This window comes from Colias eurytheme, chromosome 2, assembly GCF_061535395.1.
Source record: "Colias eurytheme isolate Ceu_HAF_F1 chromosome 2, ilColEury1 Martin Lab GWU primary, whole genome shotgun sequence".
Lineage (NCBI taxonomy): Eukaryota > Metazoa > Arthropoda > Insecta > Lepidoptera > Pieridae > Colias > Colias eurytheme.
This window is the reverse complement of record NC_142981.1, coordinates 4,488,984-4,514,727: the sequence shown is the minus strand read 5'-3', so window position 1 is coordinate 4,514,727 and position 25,744 is coordinate 4,488,984. Positions and strand designations below refer to the sequence as shown.

General features: G+C 33.6%; 4 protein-coding genes across 7 annotated transcripts in view; 3 read left to right on the top strand and 1 right to left on the bottom strand.

The window, feature by feature from the left end:
• The first annotated feature begins 80 nt into the window (after positions 1-80).
• Positions 81-3,878, top strand: LOC149910258 (ATPase WRNIP1-like). The gene is made up of 8 exons (XM_090111795.1): positions 81-602; positions 711-929; positions 1,068-1,240; positions 1,453-1,701; positions 2,187-2,346; positions 2,493-2,676; positions 2,825-3,070; positions 3,518-3,878. Exons 1-8 carry the CDS (start codon positions 381-383, stop codon positions 3,619-3,621), a joined length of 1,557 nt encoding a protein of 518 aa, XP_089967921.1. The 5' UTR covers positions 81-380; the 3' UTR covers positions 3,622-3,878.
• Top1 (DNA topoisomerase 1) lies at positions 3,719-10,929 on the bottom strand. The gene is made up of 10 exons (XM_090111782.1): positions 10,771-10,929; positions 10,305-10,468; positions 9,698-10,087; positions 9,375-9,477; positions 9,124-9,294; positions 8,819-8,915; positions 7,935-8,100; positions 5,100-6,397; positions 4,703-4,979; positions 3,719-4,607 (listed from the first exon to the last, which is right to left on the bottom strand). Exons 1-10 carry the CDS (start codon positions 10,810-10,812, stop codon positions 4,505-4,507), a joined length of 2,811 nt encoding a protein of 936 aa, XP_089967908.1. The 5' UTR covers positions 10,813-10,929; the 3' UTR covers positions 3,719-4,504.
• Positions 10,930-11,414: 485 nt separating this feature from the next.
• Rnmt (RNA guanine-7 methyltransferase) lies at positions 11,415-13,738 on the top strand. The gene is made up of 2 exons (XM_090111771.1): positions 11,415-12,776; positions 12,883-13,738. The coding sequence occupies exons 1-2, from the start codon at positions 11,699-11,701 to the stop codon at positions 12,984-12,986; spliced, it is 1,182 nt and encodes a 393-aa protein (XP_089967897.1). The 5' UTR covers positions 11,415-11,698; the 3' UTR covers positions 12,987-13,738.
• Positions 13,739-15,717: 1,979 nt separating this feature from the next.
• The window catches only part of Rgl (Ral guanine nucleotide dissociation stimulator-like), a 43,570-nt gene continuing 33,543 nt past the window's right edge, over positions 15,718-25,744 (top strand). For 2 of the 4 annotated variants that reach the window (XM_090111883.1, XM_090111876.1), the window contains exon 1: positions 15,718-16,167. In XM_090111883.1, the coding sequence (XP_089968009.1) occupies positions 16,144-16,167 (24 nt within the window). In that variant the 5' untranslated portion in view covers positions 15,718-16,143. Of the gene's footprint in view, positions 16,168-25,052; positions 25,321-25,744 lie in introns of those variants that run through there. The other 2 variants (XM_090111851.1, XM_090111841.1) reach the window with 1 other exon arrangement.

Sequence of the window (25,744 nt, the reverse complement as noted above, 5' to 3'; positions counted from 1 at the left end):
TAATATCTCCAATTGTCTTGTATCCTAGTATCCCGCCGTTTAACCGTCCAGCTGTCAATTCATCAATTGTCATTGTGAAGACTGAAGAGCCTCAATTTTTGAAAAATTACGCCGTAGCGGCCGCAAGATATGATTCTTGCATGATTCTTAACTTATACTAATATCATAAACCTATTGCTGAAGGCTGAAAGATGATAAATGCAGATTAATGTTTGTGACGTGATGAGTATCAGTCCTAGAATAATTGTGTTCCGTCGTCGCAGTGGAGTGAAAACAAAATTATATTGAATAGAGATTGTTAGATGCAACCAAATAAAACAGATTATTTGTTATTTTTTTGTCATTTCGTGCATTTTGCTTTCATTGTTTAGTTAAACACAATGACATCTTTAAATGCTGATATAGATTTAGTACAATGTCCAGTTTGTGGGAGAGATTTCGCGAAAAATAATATTGAAATTCATGTAAACAAATGTATATTTCTTAATACACAATCTGAACAGAGCTGTAAAAGACCAGGCTCACCAAATGAAAATACTTCATCACTTCAAATAAAGCGAGTTAAAAAGGATAAAGTAGACATAAGTTCCAGTTCTGCTATGGTCAGTTCTTTGATAACTTCTTTTCTTTTCGTCTTCTTTCAAAGACTTAAGTTTGGAATTTATTTGAAATGGGTGTAAACAAAACTAAATTTACTATATAAATTTTAGAATGTTGGTGATAAATCTCAGAATCAAACTGTAAATAAAGGAAAGAAAGACTACAATGTTAATAAAGATATACCTTTAGCGGAATTCATGAGGCCTTCCTTACTAGATGATATTATAGGTCACAAGGAATCTTTTGGTCCTGGATCTATGTTACATGCTATACTTTCAAAAAAGAAAATACCAAATATGATTTTGTGGGGACCACCAGGCTGCGGAAAGGTAAATGCTACTATTCCTCATAAATATAGCATTTTAATTACGAGTTTGGTTGCATGTATGGTGATGTCAAGCCCATAAATAAATAAAAATAAGTTATTTTTAGTAAACACAATTTACTAATATGTAGTAGGATTTCAGACATCAATAGGCAATGTAATTGCAAATGTATGCAAGGAACAAAGTAATTTAAGATTTGTCAAGTTATCAGCAACTATGTCAGGAATTAATGATGTAAAAGAAGTTGTTAAAGTTGCCAAAAATGAAGCTCAATTCAAACGGCATACAGTATTGTTCATGGATGAGATACACAGGTAATAAATTTAATTAACAACAACTTAAGACAAATACAAATTCCCTTAGCTAAATAATATTTTAAATAACTTTGAAGCTTTGAACACCAATCTGACAAGCTTTACTTGCTGATTTTGGAAATGTATTAAATAAATAATGTACATTACTCACATCATGAAGATTATACATTGGGAATGTGTAGCTGCAGTATCTATTATTCCATATTCCACAGATTTAATAAACTGCAGCAAGATACATTTTTACCACATGTTGAAAATGGCACAATAACTTTAATCGGAGCAACAACAGAAAATCCATCTTTCAGCTTAAACAATGCTCTTTTAAGTCGTTGTAGAGTAATTGTATTAGAAAAACTAACTGTTGATGATGTTACTAAAATATTAGAGAGATCTGTAGAACAAAATAATCTGGCTACAGTGGTAGATGAGCTAGAAGAAAAGTCTTTGGAAAATACTACAAAGTGAGTGGTATATTACTATTCTCAACTAAGCATATTGATTTTTTTATTGAAAAAAGGGGAAGTAATTGATTTCTCAAAATAAAGCCCGATAGGCTGTTTGAAAATAAATTATCATCATACTTTTGGAAAATTGGAATTGAGTTTCATTTCTGAATAGCTACAGTAAATACAATGCTTATTAGACATCTGCAAAAACTAATAGGTATTATGTTTAAGGCATCTCACTTATTGGTGATAAATACTAATCAGTTGAGGTACATAATGATTAATGATGTTAAATTATTATTTACTAGCTGTGCCCCGTGGTTTCACTCTCGTGGCTCCGCTCCTGTTGGTCTTAGCGTGATTATATATAGCCTTCCTCGATAAATGGGCTACCTAACACCGAAATAATTTTTCAAATCGGACCAGTAGTTCCTGAGATTAGCATGTTCAAACAAAATTTTCCACTTTATAATATTCGTATAGATTTTATTTTCTTCAAGATGTATTATAGAGAGAGCATCTTTGAAGTGGTTAGCTGAAATGAGTGATGGTGATGCCAGAATTGCATTAGGAGCACTGGAACTTGCATTAGCATCTCATGAAAAAGGGTCTGCTTCCACTCCTGTGATTACTCTTCAAAATTTAAAGGATGGAATAAAGGTAAACCATTTATATATTGCATTCATGCCATTATGAGTAAAAATGGCATTGATATTTTTAATCTCTCTCTATTAAAATGATAGTCTAAGAATTAGGTTGACAAATTGTAGGTATTATTAACTTTTAAAACATTATTTATGTTTTAGAGAACTCATATACTATATGATCGAAAGGGGGAAGAACATTATAATATAATATCTGCTATTCAAAAATCAATACGCGCCAGTGACGACAACGCAGCTTTATACTGGACTACAAGAGCACTGCACGGTGGAGAAGACCCTCTGTTTATTGCCCGAAGACTTATAAGAACTGCATGTGAAGATATTGGTAAAAAAAATTCTGTGCAAAACTCGTTCGAAATTATTTGATAAAAAATGTACATATAATGTGTAATAATTTGATAGGAAACTTAACTTTTTAAATAATCTCAAGGCTAAAGGATTTTGTAGGATAATAAATTCCCAATTATTGTCAGGCTTAGGCAATCCGAACGCGATAGTTGAAGCGGTAGCGTGCCTTGAAGGATGCAAGCACATCGGGATGCCGGAGTGTGACGTGTTGCTGGCGCAGTGTGCGGTAAGACTGGCGCGAGCACCGAAAAGCACAGAAGTTTATCACGCCATGAAAAGGGTTCAGCATTCTTTGAAAGAAACAAAAGGACCATTGCCGCCGGTTCCACTGGTTTTGCGTAACGCACCTACAAAACTGATGAAAGATTTGGGTATTTTATTTTTTATGGCATAAAATGTAATGTTAAAACTTTATTCTTTAAAAATTTCATAGATTTGATGTCAGATGTCTATTTGTGATATATTCAGTGTATAACAGTGTACTACTATCTCAAATTAGATAAAATTCGATGTAAGTTTCTATTTGATGAAATATATTGCCCATTTACATTTTAATATAATCAATAACAAATTCCAAATCACCATTATTACTATTTGGCCACGCGTGCGAATCTACAGATAACATTAGTAAATATTATAGAGATTTAACGTTGTAGCGGGTAATCCACTGAGCAGATTTTTAAAATCTTAGTTCCTTTAATTTTTCAACTTCCGTCTTGATTCAAAATGATTTCTGAAAAAATGACGAATGAACCTCTTAGACATATATAAAAACTATTACGAGTCCCAATTTCATTGCTAAACAATTTAAATTTCAGGATATGCTGAAGGTTACAATACGCGACATCGAGATTCTTCTGGTTTTGTATATATGCCGGAGGGTTTAGAAAATGTCAACTTTTTTAATGAGGATAATAGCTAAATCTCAACGAAACTATGATAAGAATAACTAAAATATTTACTGTTATATATGTACTTATGTTCACTATTGTTAAGATTATTAAAAAATAACGCAGAAATTCTAGTGTCATTATTTTTATTCGGATAATCTCATTTCACAATTTTTTATGACATGGTAAAAATTTACTATTTACAAGTAGTAGACATTATTGTAATGTTACAATTATCTACAACATTGTACCTTTTCACTTACTTTCCCTAAACACTGTTCTATTTTATTTTATAAAAAATAAAATAACATTATTTCTTATTTTACAACTTTTACTGCTGCACATTGTGCAAAAAAATACTCAATAGAAATATATGCTGGGCAGCATTCATGTCATTACATGTAAAATCTATGCAATGTAATGTTTTGTTTGTAATTTTGTAAAATAGCTATTGCTTACAAACAACTTCATCATGTACTGACTGAATAAAGCCTCACTAATATTTACAAAGCAACTGCCAAATCCATACACAATCCTTCAACACATTCATACGAAAATATAAACTAGCAAGTACCTTATTATCCTAGCAATTAATTTTTATCTAAACTAAATTATAAATGAGATACAGAAAATGAAGTCCAAGTTTTTGTACATTTTAGAAATAATGCTTACTACGTACTACTTACTGAACTACAGGCAACTAAATAATTGTCTAAAATAAATTAGAATCAGACTTCTAATTTGGATCCTTATGCGAGGAACAAAATTTATTTTGCTTTTGATTTTTTACACAAATTTGTTTCACGTCAATAATCCATAAAACAATAAATAATTTCAAGATAATAAACATGTATAAAGTGGAACGTTTACAGACGAAACAAAATATATATAATATTATAGCTAATGCTATATTGATTAGAACACATAGTCCGGCCCGGCCATGTCTATGGCCCAACGGAATTTATCACGTTGTGTTTTGTTGTATATTTTTTCAATGGGCACATTATGCTTCTTGCACCTGAAATAGATAGAATAGTATATTAAATATAAGAATAAGATAGAAAACATTATATTACAGACAATATTTTAACGATTAATAAGAAACATATTTACCATGAAACTGAAATACGAGGGTCGAGATAATTGAGCTTAGAAGTGCCAAGTGCAATTGTTTTATTTTCATCTTTATCCGTTTCTTGCAGTTCCAGTTTCTTTAATTGTTCCCTAAGACGCTCTAATGCCTTCTTCTTTTTATCACAGGCCAGTTTTTCCTTAACAGACCCTCTCTTTGCAGCCTTACTTGCTTCTCTCAAATCTTCTTCAGCCTCATCGACTTGGTCTCTCTTAGCTTGTATTTTTTCTTTAAGAGCTTCCATTGATTTTGAATGACCTAAAGCATACATAGTTTTATTATAAAATTGTTTAAGAAAAATAATTGCACTCCTAATTTAGTGCAATTAACAAAAATAAATAATGAATACCACTATGACATGACTCATATCATACATACCTTTTGGCACTGCACGTTGATGGTTACATAAAATAGCAACCGCACGATTCGCTCTGTTATAGGCCAGAATCATTTCTGGAATTGTTGCATCTGGATCGGTTAATTCTTCCAACTGCCTTTGAAGGGTAATAGATGCATTGTATGTACGGAAAACTTTAGCTGTTAATCCAGGCATCAAATCCTTTAAATGATCATTAAGTGTTTGGGTGTTCAGTCTATCAAATAGATCATCACTGCCTTTTTTGTTTTCCATAAATAATTCAAGATTTTTAAATACACGTTTTTCCACTGGCACCTCATTATAATATCTAATAGAATCTTTACCAAGAAAATCGAATACAACTACGTATTCTTTTCCATCCTTTTCTTTGTGCAATTCAATATGTTCAACTCGCAATGAACAACAGCCCACTGTATCTGCTTGATCATCATCTTTTTCATTACCTGCTCTCAACGCCAGACGATCAATAAAGTATAATGCCACGGCACGTTGACGCACACGCATTTCCTTTGCTTTCCAATCAAGACGATATTGATTTCGTATTTTATCAATACACTTGTGCAGTTTGCGAGCTGTTTCATATTTCTGCCAATCTTTTTCACCTTTAAGTTTTGAACTTGGATTTAACATAACATACTTTGGTTGACCCTGTACGTTTTCTGTCCATGATGCTAGCCATGTGACGGTATTATCATGACGCACTTCCTTCCATTTATGACCAGAAGGTGGCTTGGGTATTTTACTATCTTTAGAACAATTAATCAAAACATCTTCAGGCATAACACGTCTTTTTAACATACCCATCTTAGGGTGTTCACCTCGCCCTCTGAATAGACCTGGAGGTTCAATCCTGAAATTACCAATTTTTTCTTTGTGCCCATCAATTATACAAAAGCCATATTCTTTTTGTATTTCTTCATTTTTAGCTTTAATAGCAGCCTTTTCCTCTTTTGATCGATTTTTATTTTTTTCTGAGACACTTTGGAAATAGGCTTGCATTTCTTTGAAATCACATTTGGAAAGATCTTTAATAATTTTAGCTTCTTCAGATGTCATAACCTTACGCCAATCATTAAAGAAGTTATTATTGAATGTTGATTTAGTGGTGTAATCATGATCAAGCATACGAGCGTAGAATCCTGCAACCTCTTCAGTATCTTGAGATAGTCGCATCTCTTTCCCATCATAACGGAATTTAACATTTGATGGCAAAGGTTCGTAGGGCGGCGCAAAAAGAGGTCCTTTGTGTTCAAGAAAGCGCCATTTAGTGCCATCATCATGTTTCTGTTCTTCCCACCTAAAGAAAGGAAAAATTATTAAGTATGTAGTATTCTAAATATTTTAAAACAGGTTTTTCAATTTCAATAATAAATAAAGTCAAATTACTTTTTTCTAGATATTCGCAATTGACAAACTAACACGGGACTAAAATTTGACACGCGTAAAACTGATTTTATTTCACATAACCTCACTGCCAATGAAATCAACATATCTATTTTTCCGCATTTATATAACCTCAATCTATATTTCTGTCACTGTCAGTAAAAAATTGGTAAGAGCGCCATCTAGCGTAGTAATTTAATAACAATATAACCCATAGTGACATTTATATCATGTTACTATCAACAAAGCAAGGAGTACAAACTTTTTCAGAATAATTATTCATATTCTATATAATATAGAAGTTTAATTAATTTTATCCCTCCCCAAGAATGTTACATTCTATACTGTTATTAAAAGCTATGTTAGTTATTTATGTTAATGAAGCTTGAAACATTTATGAGCGTTCATGCCCTAGAATCTGATTACTTATAGCCGGAAATGCTGATTTAAGAAGTACTAAAAAATATGACTTATTAAGTTTTTAGTAGGTAATTATATTTATTTATGTATTATTATTTGCCACTTCAAAATTTGTTTCTTGGAAGAAAAACTTTCTACATTTTGTATATAGTTGTTCCATTATAAAGGTTTTTTTTTTCACAGGCCGTTTTTGGAATTCATGGTTGAAGCTTTACGTAGAAGCCAGATATTAGTAAAATTATTAGACTCCCGTCTGTTTTGACGTTATATTTCAATAAACCGATTAATTTACTAGTTAATGGCTTAAAAAACACTCCAATAAATTAATTTTCATTCAAAAACAATCCACTCAAACGCACATATTTTGTTGTTTTTCGAAATATTTGCGCGTGATTTTCGTTATAAAATGTAATTTATTTGTGTCTATATTAATAAGTGTCTAGTATTTAAGAATATAATAATAAAATTTTAGTAAACAAATGTGTATTTTTTTTACAACGAATTATTTAAAATTGCTCCAAATACGGCTTGTTGCTCAGTAACGGCCGGTACTACCTATATTTCTTGCTCTGTGGCATGTCTGTAGCCGGTACGCGTTGAGCGGGAGTAACGCTCTTAACTAATCCTATGTAAGTACAATATTGTTTTATTGAGAGAGATCTCATCTCTATACTAAATGTAAAGAAGTTTTTTTTTTTATGTTATAACGTAGGCAATTTTGTTTAAATTCTCTTGTAATGCTCAATTTTTTTTTTATAATACATACATAAAAGTGGGAGATATAAGCTTTTGAATTAATAAGGGTTCTTTAGTGTTACAAATTACAATAAATGGAATAGTAGTCAAGACATGAAATATCACAATGAAAATAGTGATGAATTAATGTTGAACTTGTTGCAATTCAGTTGACACATTGTATGGGCTTAAACATAATGATAGAATTAACCAAATTGGTTCAGCCGTTCTCGAGTTTTACACCTAGCAACACATTTGGCGATTCATTTTCATCATAAAGATTCAACATTTCTCACCATTTCCAAACTTCCTGTTCTTCTTCCTTGCCATCCTTTTTCTTGCGCTTGGTGGGACTAGGATTTTCTTGAGGTTCTGTTTTCTCAACCTTTCGTTTTTCTGCCTTCTTTTTCTTCTTTTTAGGCTTTTCTTCTTCCTCTTCATCCTCATCAAACTCACTTGGCTCTAAAAGTATTGAAACAAGGGATTATAATAGCATAGGCTTCAAAGTTTTATATCTAACTAGCGGTCCGCCCCGGCTTCGCCAGTGGTACATATTTCGCAATAAAAGGTAGCCTATGTCCGTTCTCGGGTATCAAAATATCTCCATACCAAATTTCATGCAAATTGGTTCAGTAGTTTAGGCGTGATTGAGTAACAGACAGACAGAGTTACTTTCGCATTTATAATATTAGTATGGATTTTTAATGACATAAAAAAGTTTTATGTCATTGTCCTTTTGTACTAACATAAACTTATATAAATTAGGCCCTAACATTTTGGAGATACATCTGAAATTCATGAAGTATTTATTTATTTCATATTGTTTAATGTTTATATTTTTTTATAAATACTTTTACTTTGTATTGTTAACTCTTGGTGGAAAAATCAGTTTTTTTTTAAGAAACACACATTCTTTATTTAGATAAATAAAAGTAAATATAATGGAACATGAGTGAATAGTGTGTTTCTTTAAAAAATCTATTGATTTTTTTTAAGAAGAAAATACCTCCATTCAATGTGAAATATAAAAGAGAGCTATGTTTGTTACACCACACACACAACACAAAAATTCTATCTAATCTTTCTAGCTTTGGTAGTGCTGATGCATGCAGTAAGACACATATAATTTATAATGATTTGAATAGATTGATTATATAATAGTAACACATAAGTTAATTACCCTTTTTAATTTTCTTTTTAGATTTTTTTCTTTGCAATAATGGAGTATCTTCTTCCTCTTCTTCACTTGCTGCACGTTTCTTCACTTTCCTTGATGTCTATAAAAAAATACAGCATTCTGTAGATCATGTTTCAATAGAAACACAACATACCATAGTGCTACATAACAAACAAGAGGAAAATAAATGTAAGCGCTCATTTGTTGTTATTTAATACCTACTACATACATGTAAACTTAAATTGATTTCAATAGACAAGTGATGATTTATTACATAAAGTCACCAATTTTATTGTTAATTCAATTACCAAAGGTTGATCTTGTTCATCATCACTGTCTTCCTCTGGTGGCAATTCAGATAAAGGCTCGTCTTTGAACTGTGACAGTGAGTAGTCACAAGAAGACATGGTGGTGTTAACTCCAGCATATCCATCGTCACTTTCCACCTTAATTTCTTCCTTTATTCGAGTTTCATCAATCTGTTATAAAAAATATCACATTATTATATGAACTCATTTACATATTTAACTTTATCGTTAATCTTTACATCCAAAAATACCTGTAAGGGTTTTTCTTTCATAGGTGAGTCTTGAGAATCAGAATCAGATTTAATTACTTTATTGGTTGATTCGCTGCTACTCTTCTCCCGATATTTACTTGAGCTGTGTGATAAATTGTTTAACTTTATGTAATTCTTATTACTAGTAGAATAATGAGTAATTGAAAAGCACTTATAACATGTCAGGGCAGTTACCATTGCTAATTAATGAATGAATTAATTAACAATATACTTATATAATTCCTGAATAGCTAAAATTGCTAAGAGTAAGCAAATTTTTTATACCTTTCCAAAATCCAAAAACAAAATTTACTATACTTTACCTATGTTTATCTTTATCTCTTGAACTTGAGTGCTTGTCACTTCTGTGTTTGTCTTTGTCACTCTTGTGTCGATCATGTTGCCTCTCTTTGTCCCTATCTTTAGATTTGTGCTCTTTATCCTTGGAAGAATGATCCCTCTTCTTATCTCCATCACTGGACTTGTGTTTGTCCCGATCGCTTCTGTCTTTCTCTTTGTCACTCTTATCCTTGTCTCGATCTCTGTGCTTATCTTTATCACTTCTATGTTTATCCTTGTCACTGCGTTCTTTATCGGAGCGTTCCTTGTCCTTTTTGTCCTTATGATCCTTTTCACGGTCCTTATCTTTGCTTGATGATTTATGGGAACTGCTGTGGTTTTTACTGCTAGAATGCCTGTCTTTCTCTTTATCCCTGAAAACAATTAGAGTATTAAAAGATGATTATTATATAGATATTATTATTGAAATTACAAAAAATTAAAGGTTATGTGACAAAAAAAATCTATATCCTACTACACATAACCTATAAAAGTTTGCTTTCTGTTCGTTCAAGAACGATAACTTCTAATGCTCACCCTAGTTATAGTATTAATGAATGAAGTGTGGTCGGAACATTCTAGAACACTTACCTGCTTGAACTGCTGCTATGTTTGGAAGAGCTCTTATGGTCGCGGTCCTTATCCCGGTGTTTATCCTTGCTAGACGATTTGTGGCTGCTTTTATGCTTTTCAGAATTACTGTAACCGTTGTGAATACCATTCACGTGTTCGCTCTTATTACCATTAACTTTTCCCTGAAAAAAAAAAAAAAAAATTACAACAAATTTTAGTAAGACGATAAACGTAATATTTCAGAATAAGGTGAATTTATTACTTTAATGTGAGATGAACAATACAATAAATCCATCCATTTTGCATAGGGAAGCTTGGCTTCTGTTCAACGTGAAAAGTACAGTAGACGCCATATTGGGACTTAGAAAATTTTTGCTTTGTCGTACGCGGCTACACTAGTAAATACGAAAATCAGGACAACATACATATCCCAAAATGCGAGAAATAGAATAGTTATTTAAAATAAATTGATCTAGGTACTTACGGAGGCACAGTCATTATCACTGGTTGGATTTTCAACACTCATTTTGCCTACGTATACGCCGTTTGTTCGAGATCAAGATTACATGAGGCCGGTGGACGGAGCGCAAATTCTAAGTGCCGAGCTAGGACGACTACGCATGCGCTGGCTATTCGCAATACTAAACAACTTCACATCGAATAGTTCAACGATCTCTTTCGTTCAAATTTCATTCTGTAAAAAATATATATTGCCGGATTTACCGAAAAATACTTTATATGTACAATGATCGATTGATTGTGTGCAATCAATTTATTACAATATTTTATTTATATAATAATCAAACATTATAAAAATAAACATTTACTCTTTGGTTCTACCGTGGTTCTACCTATTTGGGATCTATTTATTTATATTTTTATATGAGTTTGTAAACATTTTAGCTTCATTTTAGCCTTAAAATCCTATTTGGATACTCCGTGTATATTCTTAATATAATTGCAATATTCATTATTATTTCCATTTGTCCACGGGTACGTCCACAGGTCAAATAGAATAGCAAGAAGTAAATAATAATATCTCTCAGGATCCTACTCAAGATAAATAGCACAAAATATAGCCAATTCAATACCACTTTTGTATTGTCTGTGGGTTACTGGGTGTTCTGTATTTTTGACTTTCGACCACTTTTGACGTGTATTGTTGACAAATTGAAAAATTTACTATTTTTAATTTAACCTTACTAGTTTGTAAATTGTACATAAGAAAAGGATTTATGTACGAAATGCCGATTTATTTGGCAATATTGTATTTATAAATAGACAAATATTAATTATATAAAAATAAGAATATGTTTAAATTAAACTGACATAACTATTACTGTTTTTTTAGTATTCACTAAGACTGATTTTTCAGTTAGTTTATTGTAGGGTATATAAAATTAGACTAAAATATGAGTACTTTGGCTACTGATGATGTAAAAGGTGAAGGAGAAGGTAATTCGACAGGCAATCCTTTAAAAAGACGTCTGGCGCAAGATGCTGATTCTGAAGATCAGCCACCAAGAAAAGTGGAACACACTTCTATTGTTGCTGCGCATTACAACCATTTAGAAGAGAAAGGTCTGAGGGAACGATTTAATTCACCAATATTTTACTTGAGAAACTTTAATAATTGGGTAAAATCTGTCCTTATCCAAGAATATGTTGATAAAATTCGAGAAAAAGATTATGGCCGACCATTAAAAGTACTTGATATATGCTGCGGCAAAGGTGGAGATATGGGCAAATGGCAGAAGGCACGTGTGGAACATGTTGTGTTTGCAGACATTGCTGAAGTTTCTGTTCAACAATGCAAAGAAAGATACAAAGATATGAGAGGTAATTCATTTTCTGCACAGTTTATTGCTGCTGATTGTACAAAAGAATGCCTGCGAAACAAGTATGTAGATCCTTCCATTCGATTTGATATAGTAAGCTGCCAGTTTGGTTTGCATTATAGTTTTGAAAGTTTAGGCCAAGCAAGGCGTATGCTAATGAATATTACTGAATGCCTTAAACCTGGTGGATATTTTTTTGGAACATTACCAAATGCAAATGAAATAGTATCTCGTGCTCAAAAATCCGAAAATGGAGAATTCGGAAATAGGATTTACAGCATCAAACTGATGTTCGATGCAAAGGATGGTTATCCATTATTTGGTGGAAAATATGATTTTCATTTGGAAGGAGTTGTGGATTGTCCTGAGTTTTTAGTCTATTTCGATTTATTTCAGAAGTTAGCTAGCGAATATGATCTTGAATTAGTATACAAGGCGGGATTAGCAGATGTATATAAAGACCATGTGGAAAAATATAAGCATTTACTATACAAAATTAAATGTTTTGAAAGTTATCCGCCACCACCAGGCAAGGATTTGATTGCTAGTGAATCTGAGTATGAACATGCAAAAGTATTTTGGGAGAATCACAAAAATACAAATGAACGTTATAGCCTTAGTACAATGAGCAAATCTGAGTGGGAAGTAGCAAGTGAGTACAAAGTGTTAAATTATATTATACTGTCTCTGTTATATTTGTCACATACAAATAATATATTTACCTAAATTATCATAAAAAATAAAATTTTTTGTTTTAGATGTATATATGGCATTTGTGTTCAAAAAATGTAAGAAACAAGAGAAAGAACCAAGAAACAAGACGGATGAAAACCCCTCAAGTGATGCGAGTTCTAAACAATGAGGTTTTATGTATAGATACATTTTAAGTACATACTGTGTAAAATTAAGCACTTGCATTAGAAGTATAAATAAAAAATTATCTACCAGAAACATTTTAAAACAGGTTTCATATTATACAGTACAGTAAATATTATACAAATTTTGACAATTTTTCATTACTATAATTGGAATAATATATTATTCTGTGTATGACATTTGTGAACATGGCATAATAAGACATAATATTGATATAATATATGGACAAGCAGGTTTAAAAAGTTTGCTCAGTTATTGATGTTATTAACAACAAAGTTAAATTGAAAAAAGTTATGAGAAGGTATTTAGTGACATTTCATCTAATAATCTTAATATATATAAATCTCGTGTGTCCTCATGTTTGTCCTCAATGGACTGCTAAACGACTTAACCGATTAAAATAAAATTCGCACACCATGTGCAGTGCGATCCAACTTGAGAATATAGGATAGTTTAAACATGTAGGTACTACGGGCGAAGCCGAGGCGGACCACTAGTAGTTCATATGTTACGATAAGTAGGTAGTACATACTATAAATTGACTTGCTAATGCCATAGAAACAAGTTAATAAGTTTGCCTATTAATTACGCATAATATCACTATATTGTTTCATTGTTTTTGTGATTTGTTCACAAAATATATATATATATATATATATATTAAATGTTAATAGTTTTAGTGATAATTTCTTCATGCAAGTGCTATTTTATAAATAATGAACCAATAAAAAGTGTTATTGTGGCCATGGACGTATAAAAAAAGACGGACGGTATATCGCATATATACATTGAGTGAAGCCTAGTAATGGCGGCGAAACATCCATGTGTGTGTGCCATGTTGCCATGGCAACAGCTGTCCTGATGAAAATGGCGGCTGTATTTTTTTTCTATAAATTTTGCCGTAATAATTTTGTCATTAAAACATAAAAGAAATAACTTGCTTCCCTGTGGAATGTAATCCCTTGTGTTTTGTTATTTAAAATTGTACTGTTGCGGCACCATTTAACCACACAAGACGGCATTTTAAATATTTTTTGTGAAACAGTGACGCAGTTAATCAGTCGGTAGTTCACGACGTAATGGCGGCCGACTAGCTTACTATGGTGAGAGTGTGTGCGTGTTTATTGTCTTTACACGATCGCTAGCTTACTATGGTGGCTTCACGTTGTTTGTTCGTAATACGGTGTCCGTCTTTTTTTATACGTCCATGATTGTGGCATTAATAAAAGCATTTGTATTTCGAAAATACTTTTTTGTTTTTTTTTTCACCCTTAATCCTGTAGAATATTAGCAGGAGCAGGCTGCAGGACTGTCACTTCGACGTAATTAAAATGTACCTACTTACATAAAATAATTTCTACAATTTTAATTTTGAAGAACTTCTTCGGTAAAAGCACACTGACGATTTCTCAAAATTCTCGAAAAATCGTTCGGGTTACTAAAAAAAATATTAATTACCCGCAGCTTCGCCCGCGCAGTCAAAGAAAAACCCGCATAGTTCCCGTTCCCGTGGGATTTCCGGGATAAAACCTATCCTATTTCCCGGGGTAAAAAGTAGCCTATGTCCTTTCTCGGGTATCAAAATATCTCTATACCAAATTTCATGCAAATTGGTTCAGTACTTAAGGCGTGATTGAGTAACAGACAGAGTTACTTTCGCATTTATAATATTACTTAGTATGGATTTGGATTATGAATAATAAAAAACTAGGTATTACAAAAAATTACTCTTCCCCATCGCTATCATCACTACATATAGTATAAAACAAGTCGCTTTCTCTGTCCCTATTTCCCTATGTCCCTTTGTATGCTTAAATCTTTTAAACTACGCAACGGATTTTGATGCGGTTTTTTTAATAGATAGAGTGATTCAAGAGGAAGGTTTTAGTATTTAATTTATTAGGTTTTTAGACAAAGCGGGCGTAGCCGCGGGCGGTAATTTAGTAAATACATAAAAAACATCGTATATTTTGCTAAATGGCTCTACTTTTTAGGGGTTCGTACATAAAGGGAAAAACGGGACCCTATTACTTGTATATCTACGTAGTATATTATTATTAATCTGTGCTATTACTAAGCCTCCGCAGTCCGCTCCACTGTCTGTCTCCATCTCAGGTCTCCATGCTGTATCTCATAAACCGTGATAGCTAGAAAGCTGAAATATGATGAAAAAATATGATGTATTTCCGTTGCCGTGCGCGAGTCCTACTCGCACTTGGCCTATTGAAGGTAGGTACATATTTCAAATATCAAAGAGAAGGATCATAGTGAACAGTTTGAAATGAATGTCTTTCTAGCTTAAACTTTCGTAATATTTGTTGATAACTTTCATAATGAAAATATACGTCTTGATACGTATTGATAAGTGAGACTTCACGTGTTGATAAGAAATTCATATTTCATTTAATTGTTAATCGTAAAATTTATAGGTATTATTGGTAAATTGTATTTAATCAGTTGCGTGTTGCATAATAATTATTAAAATAATATAATTATTAAAATAATAATTATTAAATTATTAATAATAACAATCGCATTTATTTGTAAGTAGGTAGGTACATACTTTAAAAATGTTGTTTTTTTGTAGACTACAATAGTACCGATAATAATTGTAGGAGACAATCAAAACACGTATGCTAGTGCGTGTGCAGGTATTCATGAGGAGAGACAGAGCAGGTTCGGAGGCCTGGGTTTAACGGGGGCGGAGGCGCGGGGGCTTGTGCCGTTACGTGGTGCGCGCGCGGCGGCTGCTGTGCCACGAAGCGGACGTGCTTCACTCAGTTCGTGCGCGAAAGTCGTTACCTGCGTCATACGATCGTATTTTCTTCACACGCGAAACATATTTTGGTTTGATAGGGTGAAGCAAATCGGCCAATTGAGCGAATAAAATTATTATTAATTTAATTGAATAAGTCACTGCCGAGGGTTAAGACGCGGCATTATTAGTTAAATGCAGTGCAGCCTTGTGGTGTGAGAAAGCGTGTGACGTCAGACCGGCCGGAGGAATCATATGTTAAACACGGATGCAGTGATGGAATGTGGCGTGTTGTGTTGATGTGCCATGGTACGGTGGCTTTGTTTACCTGGTTTGAAGTAGCGCCGTCAGGGCGCGAGTCCTTCGCAGGAACCATGCGTAGAAAAAGATGAGCCAGGATGCTGAGAGCTTGGTAATATCATTTCCATATTTCCACATATTTAAAACTTCCATGTCGAACGAATTGTGCTTATCATTCCACATTTTTCACTGTGTGTTGGGTTAACAGAGAATTCAATAAACAATACATATTTCCATACTGTGTTCGACGTCTACAATGATCTAAGACGTCTACCCACGATGATTGACCGAAGTTGTATCATGTATACGTACCTACTTATATGCGAATTTATGTGTAAACTGTTTTCAGAACAGGCTATTTTTAAAAGTGATGATATAATTATTGAATGTAATGAACGTCATTTTTTCAAGGTGGCATTCTTGGAATTAAATCACGAAGATATCTGAATAAAAATACCTACTAATTCTAAACGCAAGTTTAAAAAAGTGTACCTACCTAGGTATATTGGGTAGCATTTTTTCAAACGTTACTCTTTAATACATAATAAAAATAGTACCTAACTACGTACCTAATAACTAAGGTGTTTGTTGATTGCAAAAATTTACAAAGCATCATGTACCTATCACATTACATTAGGTATTTTTTACAAGAACAACTTAACGTAATATAACTAACATACTTAACAAAACTTCTCTCTTTTTTAATTTAAATATGTATATTTTATCTATTAATAACGCCTCTAATAAGGTTTCGAAAGTGTTCGTGAGACTTCAACAAGTGAAGCAACAGCCAACTTGGTTGCCACGCTATTGTTGCAGCACATGAATTACAATATGATCAAATAGGTATAAACAGTTGTATTTGAATGACATCGTTGGGTACATTAAGTTGGTCACAATCAGTAGGTATTGTACAATATAAACGTTTAAATGTTAAATCGTGTAGTATACAGTACCGAGCCAAAGAGCCGAAGAGCGTTCCATTGCGCATAATCGTATTATAGACCTAAATCTTATAAAATTCTCGTGTCACAATGTTATGGCTGGCGTCCACTAGGCGGATCGGGCCGGGCCGCATCGCAACGCAAAAATACGCCGGCCTATGTTTTGTATGAAACATCGTCCATTAGCGACGGATCGGGCCGGGGCGGGCCGCAACGCATTGGCGGATATCGCTTCGCAGGCGGATTTCTGCCGGCGGTGCGCTGCGGCCCGGCCCGCCCCGACCCGTCTAGTGGACGCAGGCAGGCGGATGTGAGCGGCGAGCGTCTGTTAGATAAAATCCGCCTAGGCGGTCCGCCGCGCCCCGTACAGGTGGACGCAGGAGCAAACAGCGCGTCCATTAGAGACGGCCCGTTGCGATGCGGCCCGGCCCAATCCGCCTGTAATGGACGCCTAGCATTAGTCTGCATACTCCTCCGAAACGGGTGGACCGATTCTCATGAAATTTTCTGTGCATATCGGGTAAGTCTGAGAATCGGCCAACATCTATTTTTCATATGTACCACGGGCGAAGCCGGGGCGGGCCGCTAGTCTATAATATAAAAATGAATCCCGAAATGTGTTGGTAAGCGCATAACTTGAGAACGGCTGAACCGATTTCGATAATTCTTTTTTTATTATGTATATTCCTTGAAGTACGAGGATGGTTCTTATCTAGAGAAAACGTAAATATGTACCATGGGCGAAGCCGGGGCGGACCGCTAGTAAAATAATGAATAAAAGACAGGAAAACAGTAATACCTATATTTGGTTTTTCACTTTCTTCTCGCGTCTAGCATAACAAATGCTGTAATAGCACGGTGTAATTCGACAACGCATTTTTCGGTAGAAAGTAGAAGTGAACGGGCCACCGCGACCGGCCAGACCTTCGAATTAACGCGCACGCACTATGTAGATACTTGTATACGTAGTATATTATTATTAGTCTGTGTAGATACCTACATATAAAAATAATGTCGCAAGCAAATTGTATTATTTCGCCGTTTACATAAGCTCGGCATTTTGTCGAGAATTCGTAATCAGAAATTTTTCGTTTGGATAAGGGGTGGGTTAGGTTATTAGGTTTGTGTTTTTAAAACTACACAGAAATAGGAGCCCCACTAAGTGGGGCTCCGTCGCGTCGGCTCGCAAGTCGCAACCGTCTTTTTGTAGTATTTTGGAAAAAGTAAATCCTCAGCATCTTAGATTAGGATTGGTCTCCGCGCGCGCGCTACGACTAGATACCGCCGGGCGGCGTACTTGAAAAATGCGGCAACTATAGTACGCCGAATTCGGATTTCGGCGTACCCGAGTCCCGAGCCAGTCGTGTCACAAGCATTGTGTGGAGAGAGCGAACCGATAGTTTATAAAGATTTTGAACAAAATCTGAAGTAAAATGCCTCTTTGCGTCATAAAACTATTTAAAAATATTACAACAAAAAATAAGAAAGACACTGGGATCACGTACGATGGTACTAAGTATCGTATTATTCGAAATTTCTCCTTTACTTTGAAAATTTTGTCTACGAAAATATAGGTATATATATATTTAAGAAATAAAAGATTTTCATGTGGCTACTTATTTGACAACTATCAAATTGGTTGTCAAATTATTTGTCTTTTTTGCAGTTGATGAATAATTTTTAGGATTTTGTCTAAAAAATCTTCGAAAATGTCGAAAAAGCCCCTGCGATCACAAGCAAGAGGTGTTGTTTATAATGTGTATAGAAAAACATTCGATGAATAAGGGTCAAACACATCACAATTTTCAATTTTGAAGATTTTATTGGTAAATTGGACTTACCCGTTTTGATACTTAAAATTAAAAAAAATATTATATGTAGGTAACTATAATATTGTTTGTTGATTAGAATATAATTTTATGAAAACTTATTACAGGAGTTTCCAATACGGCTATTCGTCAAGTCCAAGCTGTCCAAGTCAATTTTATAATGTGTGTATCTGTTAATACTTACGAAAATAAACATAGTTTTATTTTATTTTTATTTTATTTTATAAAAAATTATAAGCAGATTTGATCTACATCATCACTACATAGTATAAAACAAAGTCGCTTTCCCTGTCCCTATGTCCCTATGTCCCTTTGTACGCTTAAATCTTTGAAACTACGCAACGGATTTTGATGCGGTTTTTTTTAATAGATAGAGTGATTCAAGAGGAAGGTTTATATGTATAATAACATCCATTAAATAGTGGAGAAGTACTGTTATTTTTGAGGTTTCTAATGTGATGTCGTAAAAAATAACATTTTTTCCGCTTACATTGCAAACGCAGGCTGTACCCTACGAGTTTTATCAAAATAATGTACTAAGTATTATACACATTGAAAAGGTCTACAGAAAAGTCCGCGATGGTATATGTCTATCTCTTATGGATAACCCACAATAACTTTTTTTTGTCATTACTTTTTACGACAAATAATGGCTAATTTTCGATGCGATTTTAACCAATACAGCATTAATTCTAAATACCTTGAATACATTGTTCATTTAATATAGATCTATATGGCCCTTAACACCGTATGATTTAAGTGAATATTTTCGAAGATATTACAGATTTAAAAATTGCGGGACGTAGCGTTTGCGGCGGTACCGGCCGGCCGCCCGGCTATATATTTTATACCCGTGCGAAGCCGGAGCGGGCCGCTATGTTTTTATATAATTATGTACAACGTTCACAGTTTTTCTGTAGTGTATTTAGTATCAGCATTGCACCCGTGCGAAGCCGGGGCGGGTCGCTAGTTATCATTATATCGATATTTTCACATGGCATACTGGTAATGAATATACAAATATAGGTATGTGTAAATAATAATATGTATTACCTGTATAAAAGTAATATGTATAATTATATATTATACATGTAAGTATGTTATATGAACCTACATAATATTAAGTGGATATCTCATTATTAAGTACAGTATTGTCCACTTATGTAATGTGACTAATGAATTTGAGGACAAAATAAAAAATAAGCAGTATCAAGATCATTCAGTCCATTTTCCCCAGGGTTGCACACTCAAAATTTTGATTTCCCTAATTGCCATCAGATTCTGGTTTATACCTATACGACCTATACGACGCCATTCAGTGTTGCCGTACTGCATATCCAAAAAAATACACGTGGTTGAGGAAATCTTTTAGCAATAATTTGAACTTTTTTTTTCAATACTATTAATAACACATATATAAAAAGTATAATAACAATAACTTATTTCTGTTTAACCATGTTTAACGGACTCATATAATATGTTATTTTTTTTATTTCCGCTTTTTTACTTTTAAACAACCTTTGTGACTATAGTAAGTATAGTAGCGTCGCAAGTGGATTTGAGTCGCATGTTCATGGATTCGATTCCCGGCCAGGTCAGGATGAAAAAAAAATTTTTTCAAACTTCTTTCCAAGATGGCCGATTTCCCATTTATGAGGTAAAATTTATGTAGCTGGCAGCACAATTCTTCACACACACTAGCGTCCTTACAAATTGCCTAACACACACTACAGAAATGAGTTGCCGCACTCACAGAGCTATTGTTTTTAGGTGGGGCGGTATCTAGTCGTGGCGCGCGCGCGGAGACCAATCCTTAATCTAAGCCTCAGCATATTACAAAATGCAGAGCATTTGTAAACGGCGAAATTATACAATTTGCCTGCGACATTTTAACATCACGTCGTAATTTATTTGAAGATTTATTTGCCACTATTATTGAAAAGAACTGATGTTGCTTTTTATGTATTTAAATGAATTCTAATACATAATTACATATATAATAATTCAGATGAAAGGAAATATTTCATGCCAACATTGTTTGGATATATATTTTACTATGTACTTACAATTTTTATATACTTAATATTGTATTATTATTTTATGTCATTTACTGAAATTACTGTTATAGGTAATTTAGCTTAGACTTCTCGGAATTAATTTATAATTAAAACGAAAAGCGCGTTGAAGTCCTTTACTTACAAATACGTACTATGTACCTATATTTTTAATATACATATCAGTTTTACGATTATTTTATTACGACGATATTAGATTTTTTTCTTTTTGTAAGAGCCAAAAATAAAACAGATCAACACCAAAAGCCTGTCACTGCATATAAATTATAAACAATTACAAAAGCTAAGTACGATAAAAATTAAACAAATAAATACCAAATATGAAATATGAGAAAGTATCTTACAAATAAGATTGTGTTGCTTTACAATTTTATAGGCAAACTAATCTATAGCTTCTAAAAGTGCTGTTGTAATAGTGTTTAATACTACGCCGACCGTCGTTCGTACATAATCCTACTACCTAGTTACTATTATAAAGGCGAAAGTTTGTAAGTATGGATGTTTGTTACTCTTTCACGCAAATACTACTGAAACGATTACAATGAAATTTAGCACACATATAGAGGGTAACTTGGATTAACACATAGGATAGGTTTTATCCCGGAAATCCCACGGGAACGGGAACTATGCGGGTTTTTCTTTGAAAACACGGGAGAAGCCGCGGGCGGAAAGCTAGTATGATAATAAAATTAATATTCAACAAATAATTCGTTGCATATTTTAAAGACAACACGCTGATATTGAAATGCTGCTTTAATATTCTGGTTTAGAATTCTATTCATTGCTCGTTGATTGATGAGAAAGTCGTCGAAGCCGAGGCGAGATATTTGCCTGAGCTCATTTGTAATTAATATTAATTTTATTCAATCATTCATTCATATAAGAATTGTTGCATATAGATTATAGACGCTGCTATACTAAACTTTATTCTATTTTTATGCTATACTAAACTTTATTCTATTCTTATTCATCGCTTTTACATATTTTTAGAATATAAAATACCTTCAGTTCAGTAGTTGCGTGATAAACATTCATCTTTACATCCATGATCCATATCTATAAACTTTCAGATTTTACTATTATTAGTAGGAAACATTTTATTAGATAGATAAGAAATTGAGCAACTCTATTCGTCAATCTTAATTCCAAACACGTCTTTACCCCCGCGCGCGATGTCAAAACTAACGCTACTATAGGGAAAAATAATACCATGCTGTTTGCTTCTGTGTACAGAGTAGGTGCTAGGTATGTTCTGTCTATGTATAGTGAAGTCCCATGTCCCCTAGTGGTGTAAGGGGTAGATGCATTATACATCTGTTTCACTGATCGATTTTCTTTAGGGACAAGTAGGTGGTCAGCCTTCTGTGTTCTACCAGGCCGAGACATTTTTTTTTTCGTCCCCACCGGGAATCGAACCCAGGACCCCTCGGTGCTACGCTCACGCGTCAAACACTGTACCAAGGAGTCGGTTCTGTCTTTGTAAAGAATTATGATTTTTAATAATAATAATGGGCAGGCTGCGGCTGCCTTTTGTCCCACAACACGTTAAAATTCTCAAAAGAGCCTCTGCGTGTTGGATCCGTGTCCCCACGTAAGCCTTCCAAAGATCCGGGTACCGTCCTTCTGGTGGTACCCGAGTATTATGGAACTGAGAAACATAATAATAAACACTTTATTGCACACACAAACAAAAAAAAATATACAAAAAATACAAACAAAGTAATATAGAGCGGTACAAATAGGCGGCCTTATCGCTAAGAAGCTTAGCTAAGAAGCGATATACCTATTCCATATTATCTTCTTTAACTTAGAATAATGAATAATCCGTTTTATCTATGTTACCGGAAATGTATGAAATCTAGGAATTGTATACAATTCCTAGAAAATGTGTACAATTCCGATACCATTTAGGAAATGTATAAAATATTGTTTAAAAAACTATTTAATGCATGCATATCCTAGGAAATGTATAATCTTCCTAGGAATTGTATAGAATTCCAATATCGTATTAGGAAATGTGTAAAGTAAATGCTTTCTGTAATAAAACACGTTGTTATTTTTTTTTATTATAGCTCATATTGATACAGTCATACCGTGAATGTTATGTTCATATTATTATCTTACTAATTAACATTTAAAAAATCAACTATTTACTTTAAACGTAAATATCACAAAATCAACTTATATTTATTCTTATAAAATCAAATTTTCATTTGGCAAGTAATCAGTCCCCTCGTCCCGCTGTCCCCGCGAATATTTGGCGCAGTCGGATTGTATAATCCGCCGTATTACATTTTTAGCTGTTTTAATATGCCGAAAATTCGTCTTTTTCCAAAATTATACAAAAAGACGGTCGCGAGCCGACGGAGCCCCACTTCGTGGGGCTCCTATTTCTGTGTAGTTTTAAAAAACACGAACCTAACCTAACCCATCCCCTTATCCAAACCAAAAATTTCTGATTACGAATTATCGGCATAGTTACTACAAAATGCCGACCGTTTGTAAACGGCCAGATTATATACAATTTGCCTGAGACATATCAATATCTTAAATGTTTTACATTTCCGATAGCTATTTAGGAAATGTATAGATTTCCTAGGAAATGTGTATAAAATAATTTATTTCACACATTTCCGTGCGATTTTAGGAATTATATACATTTCCTAGGAATTGTATACAATGACGGATTACATACATTTCCGGTAACATCTATATCAAATCGTTCGAACCACGGCATGAGCACCACATTTATATCATTTCGAAAACAAAACATCGTAGGTATATAATGACTCACTCACATTAGCAATAAAGTTATATTTACATATTATTTATGTATGGCCTATGGGTATAACGTGGGTATTAGAGCAGGCTCCAAGGAGATGTTCGTTTGCATAAATAGCGGACCTAAATCTGACTTCTGATATATATTGTATAGATCCCAGACATCCTATAAACAGATGTTGCCAACCAGTTTTGTGGTCCCCTTCCCCGCACCCCGGTAATTAAATATGGCATACAAAGAAAAAAATAAACATTTCCAAAACATGCCGCGTGGGGTATCAAATGAAAGAGCTTATTGAGTAGATCACGAATATATAGCATACTATAACATTTCTTACACTTTCTCTAAGATTTTTTAGAAAATTTACGAAAATGGTCCATTTTTGAGTTAACTTTAAACCACTATAGACTGAAAACTCATGAATATATTTTTTAAATTATTATTTTAAATAATTAACAATAGTCCATTGTTTACGATTCAATAGTTCGTACAGTGAAATAGTTGCATGGGGGAGTGGGGGGAGCATTCAAAGATGGCGAGTATATTTTCAAGTTTATGCCAGAAATAAAGGCCTAATACAAAAATATCGGTGTCAGGGCTTGGAATAATTATCTCTGCACTGTCGTTGTGTTTGACAGAATGAAAAATATGGCAGAACATTCTTGAATCAGCCTCTTAACTTCATCAGCCTCTTCTAAACTTGAAAATATACTCGCCATCTTTGAATGCTCCCCCCACTCCCCCATGCAACTATTTCACTGTACGAACTATTGAATCGTAAACAATGGACTATTGTTAATTATTTAAAATAATAATTTAAAAAATATATTCATGAGTTTTCAATCTATAGTGGTTTAAAGTTAACTCAAAAATGGACCATTTTCGTAAATTTTCTAAAAAATCTTAGAGAAAGTGGAAGAAATGTTATAGTATGCTATATATTCGTGATCAACTCAATAAGCTCTTTCATTTGATACCCCACGCGGCATGTTTTGGAAATTTTTATTTTTTTCTTTGTATGCCATATTTAATTACCGTTGTGGGGAGAGGGGGACCACAAAACTGGTTGGCAACATCTGTCTATAGGATGTCTGGGATCTATACAATATATATCAGAAGTCAGATTTAGGTCCGGTATTTTTGCAAACGAAACTCCACTGAGAGTCCGGTCTATATAACCTTATATATAATATTAAGTTAAGCTGACATTTTGTGACATCACAATTATGACGATTTGGAACAGTGCTACGGCACATGCGTATTCCTCGAAGCTATCTCGTCTCCTCGCGTCACAACCTCGGAGCACTCCACGGTTCAACACAGCTGTCGCTATCGGGGCTCTCGGCCGACGTCAGACGACGCGCACCGAGCGCAGAGAACGGAAGGGTTTTACAAAATCGCTTTGACAGTTTATTTGGCGCGATTACTCATTCTTGTACATTTGTGATAACAAAAACATAACATTCCTACCTTTGTAGATTAAGAAGTTGTGCGTGTTAAAGAAGTGATCAGTTTTGGAAGTGACTATTTTGCTCAAAATTATTCGTTCTTGTGTTTTTGTTAAGTGTCAGTTTTTCGCGTCATTTGGATTAATTCACATGATAATTATGCACGAGGTTAATAATTAGGCTACAGGTAACATAGCAGTAGTTAATGCCAAGCTAGGAAACGGAATATCATCCCAATACTTTTTTTTTACGTATTAATTTTTTTCATCACCAATCATCATGAATCATTATTATGTTTAGTTTTAGTCTGCCACACAAGTTACGATTTCTTAATTGTTTTATGCAAATTACACAGCAATATTTGAATGCTGGGAAACACATTCTTTTGTTTTGTTAAATACTTCCTTTTATTTATAAATACTGTTAAAATTACCAAAAAATAAATAAAAAAAATTCTACATATTTATGTAAATAAGACTGGCTACAGACCTCCATAATATTATCATGATATTTTTCGGCATAACCAGGCAGGGAAATTCAATAAAATATAATATAGAATATTTTATAAAGTAGTGGAAATTGGCAAACCAGTTAAATTCCCTCTTTTTATG

Excerpts from the sequence above, each read along its gene's own strand:
- LOC149910258 (XM_090111795.1), top strand. The coding sequence starts at position 381 with ATGACATCTTTAAATGCTGATATAGATTTAGTACAATGTCCAGTTTGT. Across the intron at positions 1,702-2,186 it reads TCTTTGGAAAATACTACAAA|ATGTATTATAGAGAGAGCAT; the intron begins GTGAGTGGTATA and ends ATTTTCTTCAAG. Across the intron at positions 3,071-3,517 it reads AAAACTGATGAAAGATTTGG|GATATGCTGAAGGTTACAAT; the intron begins GTATTTTATTTT and ends TTTAAATTTCAG.
- Rnmt (XM_090111771.1), top strand. The coding sequence starts at position 11,699 with ATGAGTACTTTGGCTACTGATGATGTAAAAGGTGAAGGAGAAGGTAAT. Across the intron at positions 12,777-12,882 it reads ATCTGAGTGGGAAGTAGCAA|ATGTATATATGGCATTTGTG; the intron begins GTGAGTACAAAG and ends TTTTTGTTTTAG.
- Top1 (XM_090111782.1), bottom strand. The coding sequence starts at position 10,812 with ATGAGTGTTGAAAATCCAACCAGTGATAATGACTGTGCCTCC. Across the intron at positions 10,469-10,770 it reads GTGATAATGACTGTGCCTCC|GGAAAAGTTAATGGTAATAA; the intron begins GTAAGTACCTAG and ends TTTTTTTTTCAG. Across the intron at positions 10,088-10,304 it reads CATAGCAGCAGTTCAAGCAG|GGATAAAGAGAAAGACAGGC; the intron begins GTAAGTGTTCTA and ends AATTGTTTTCAG.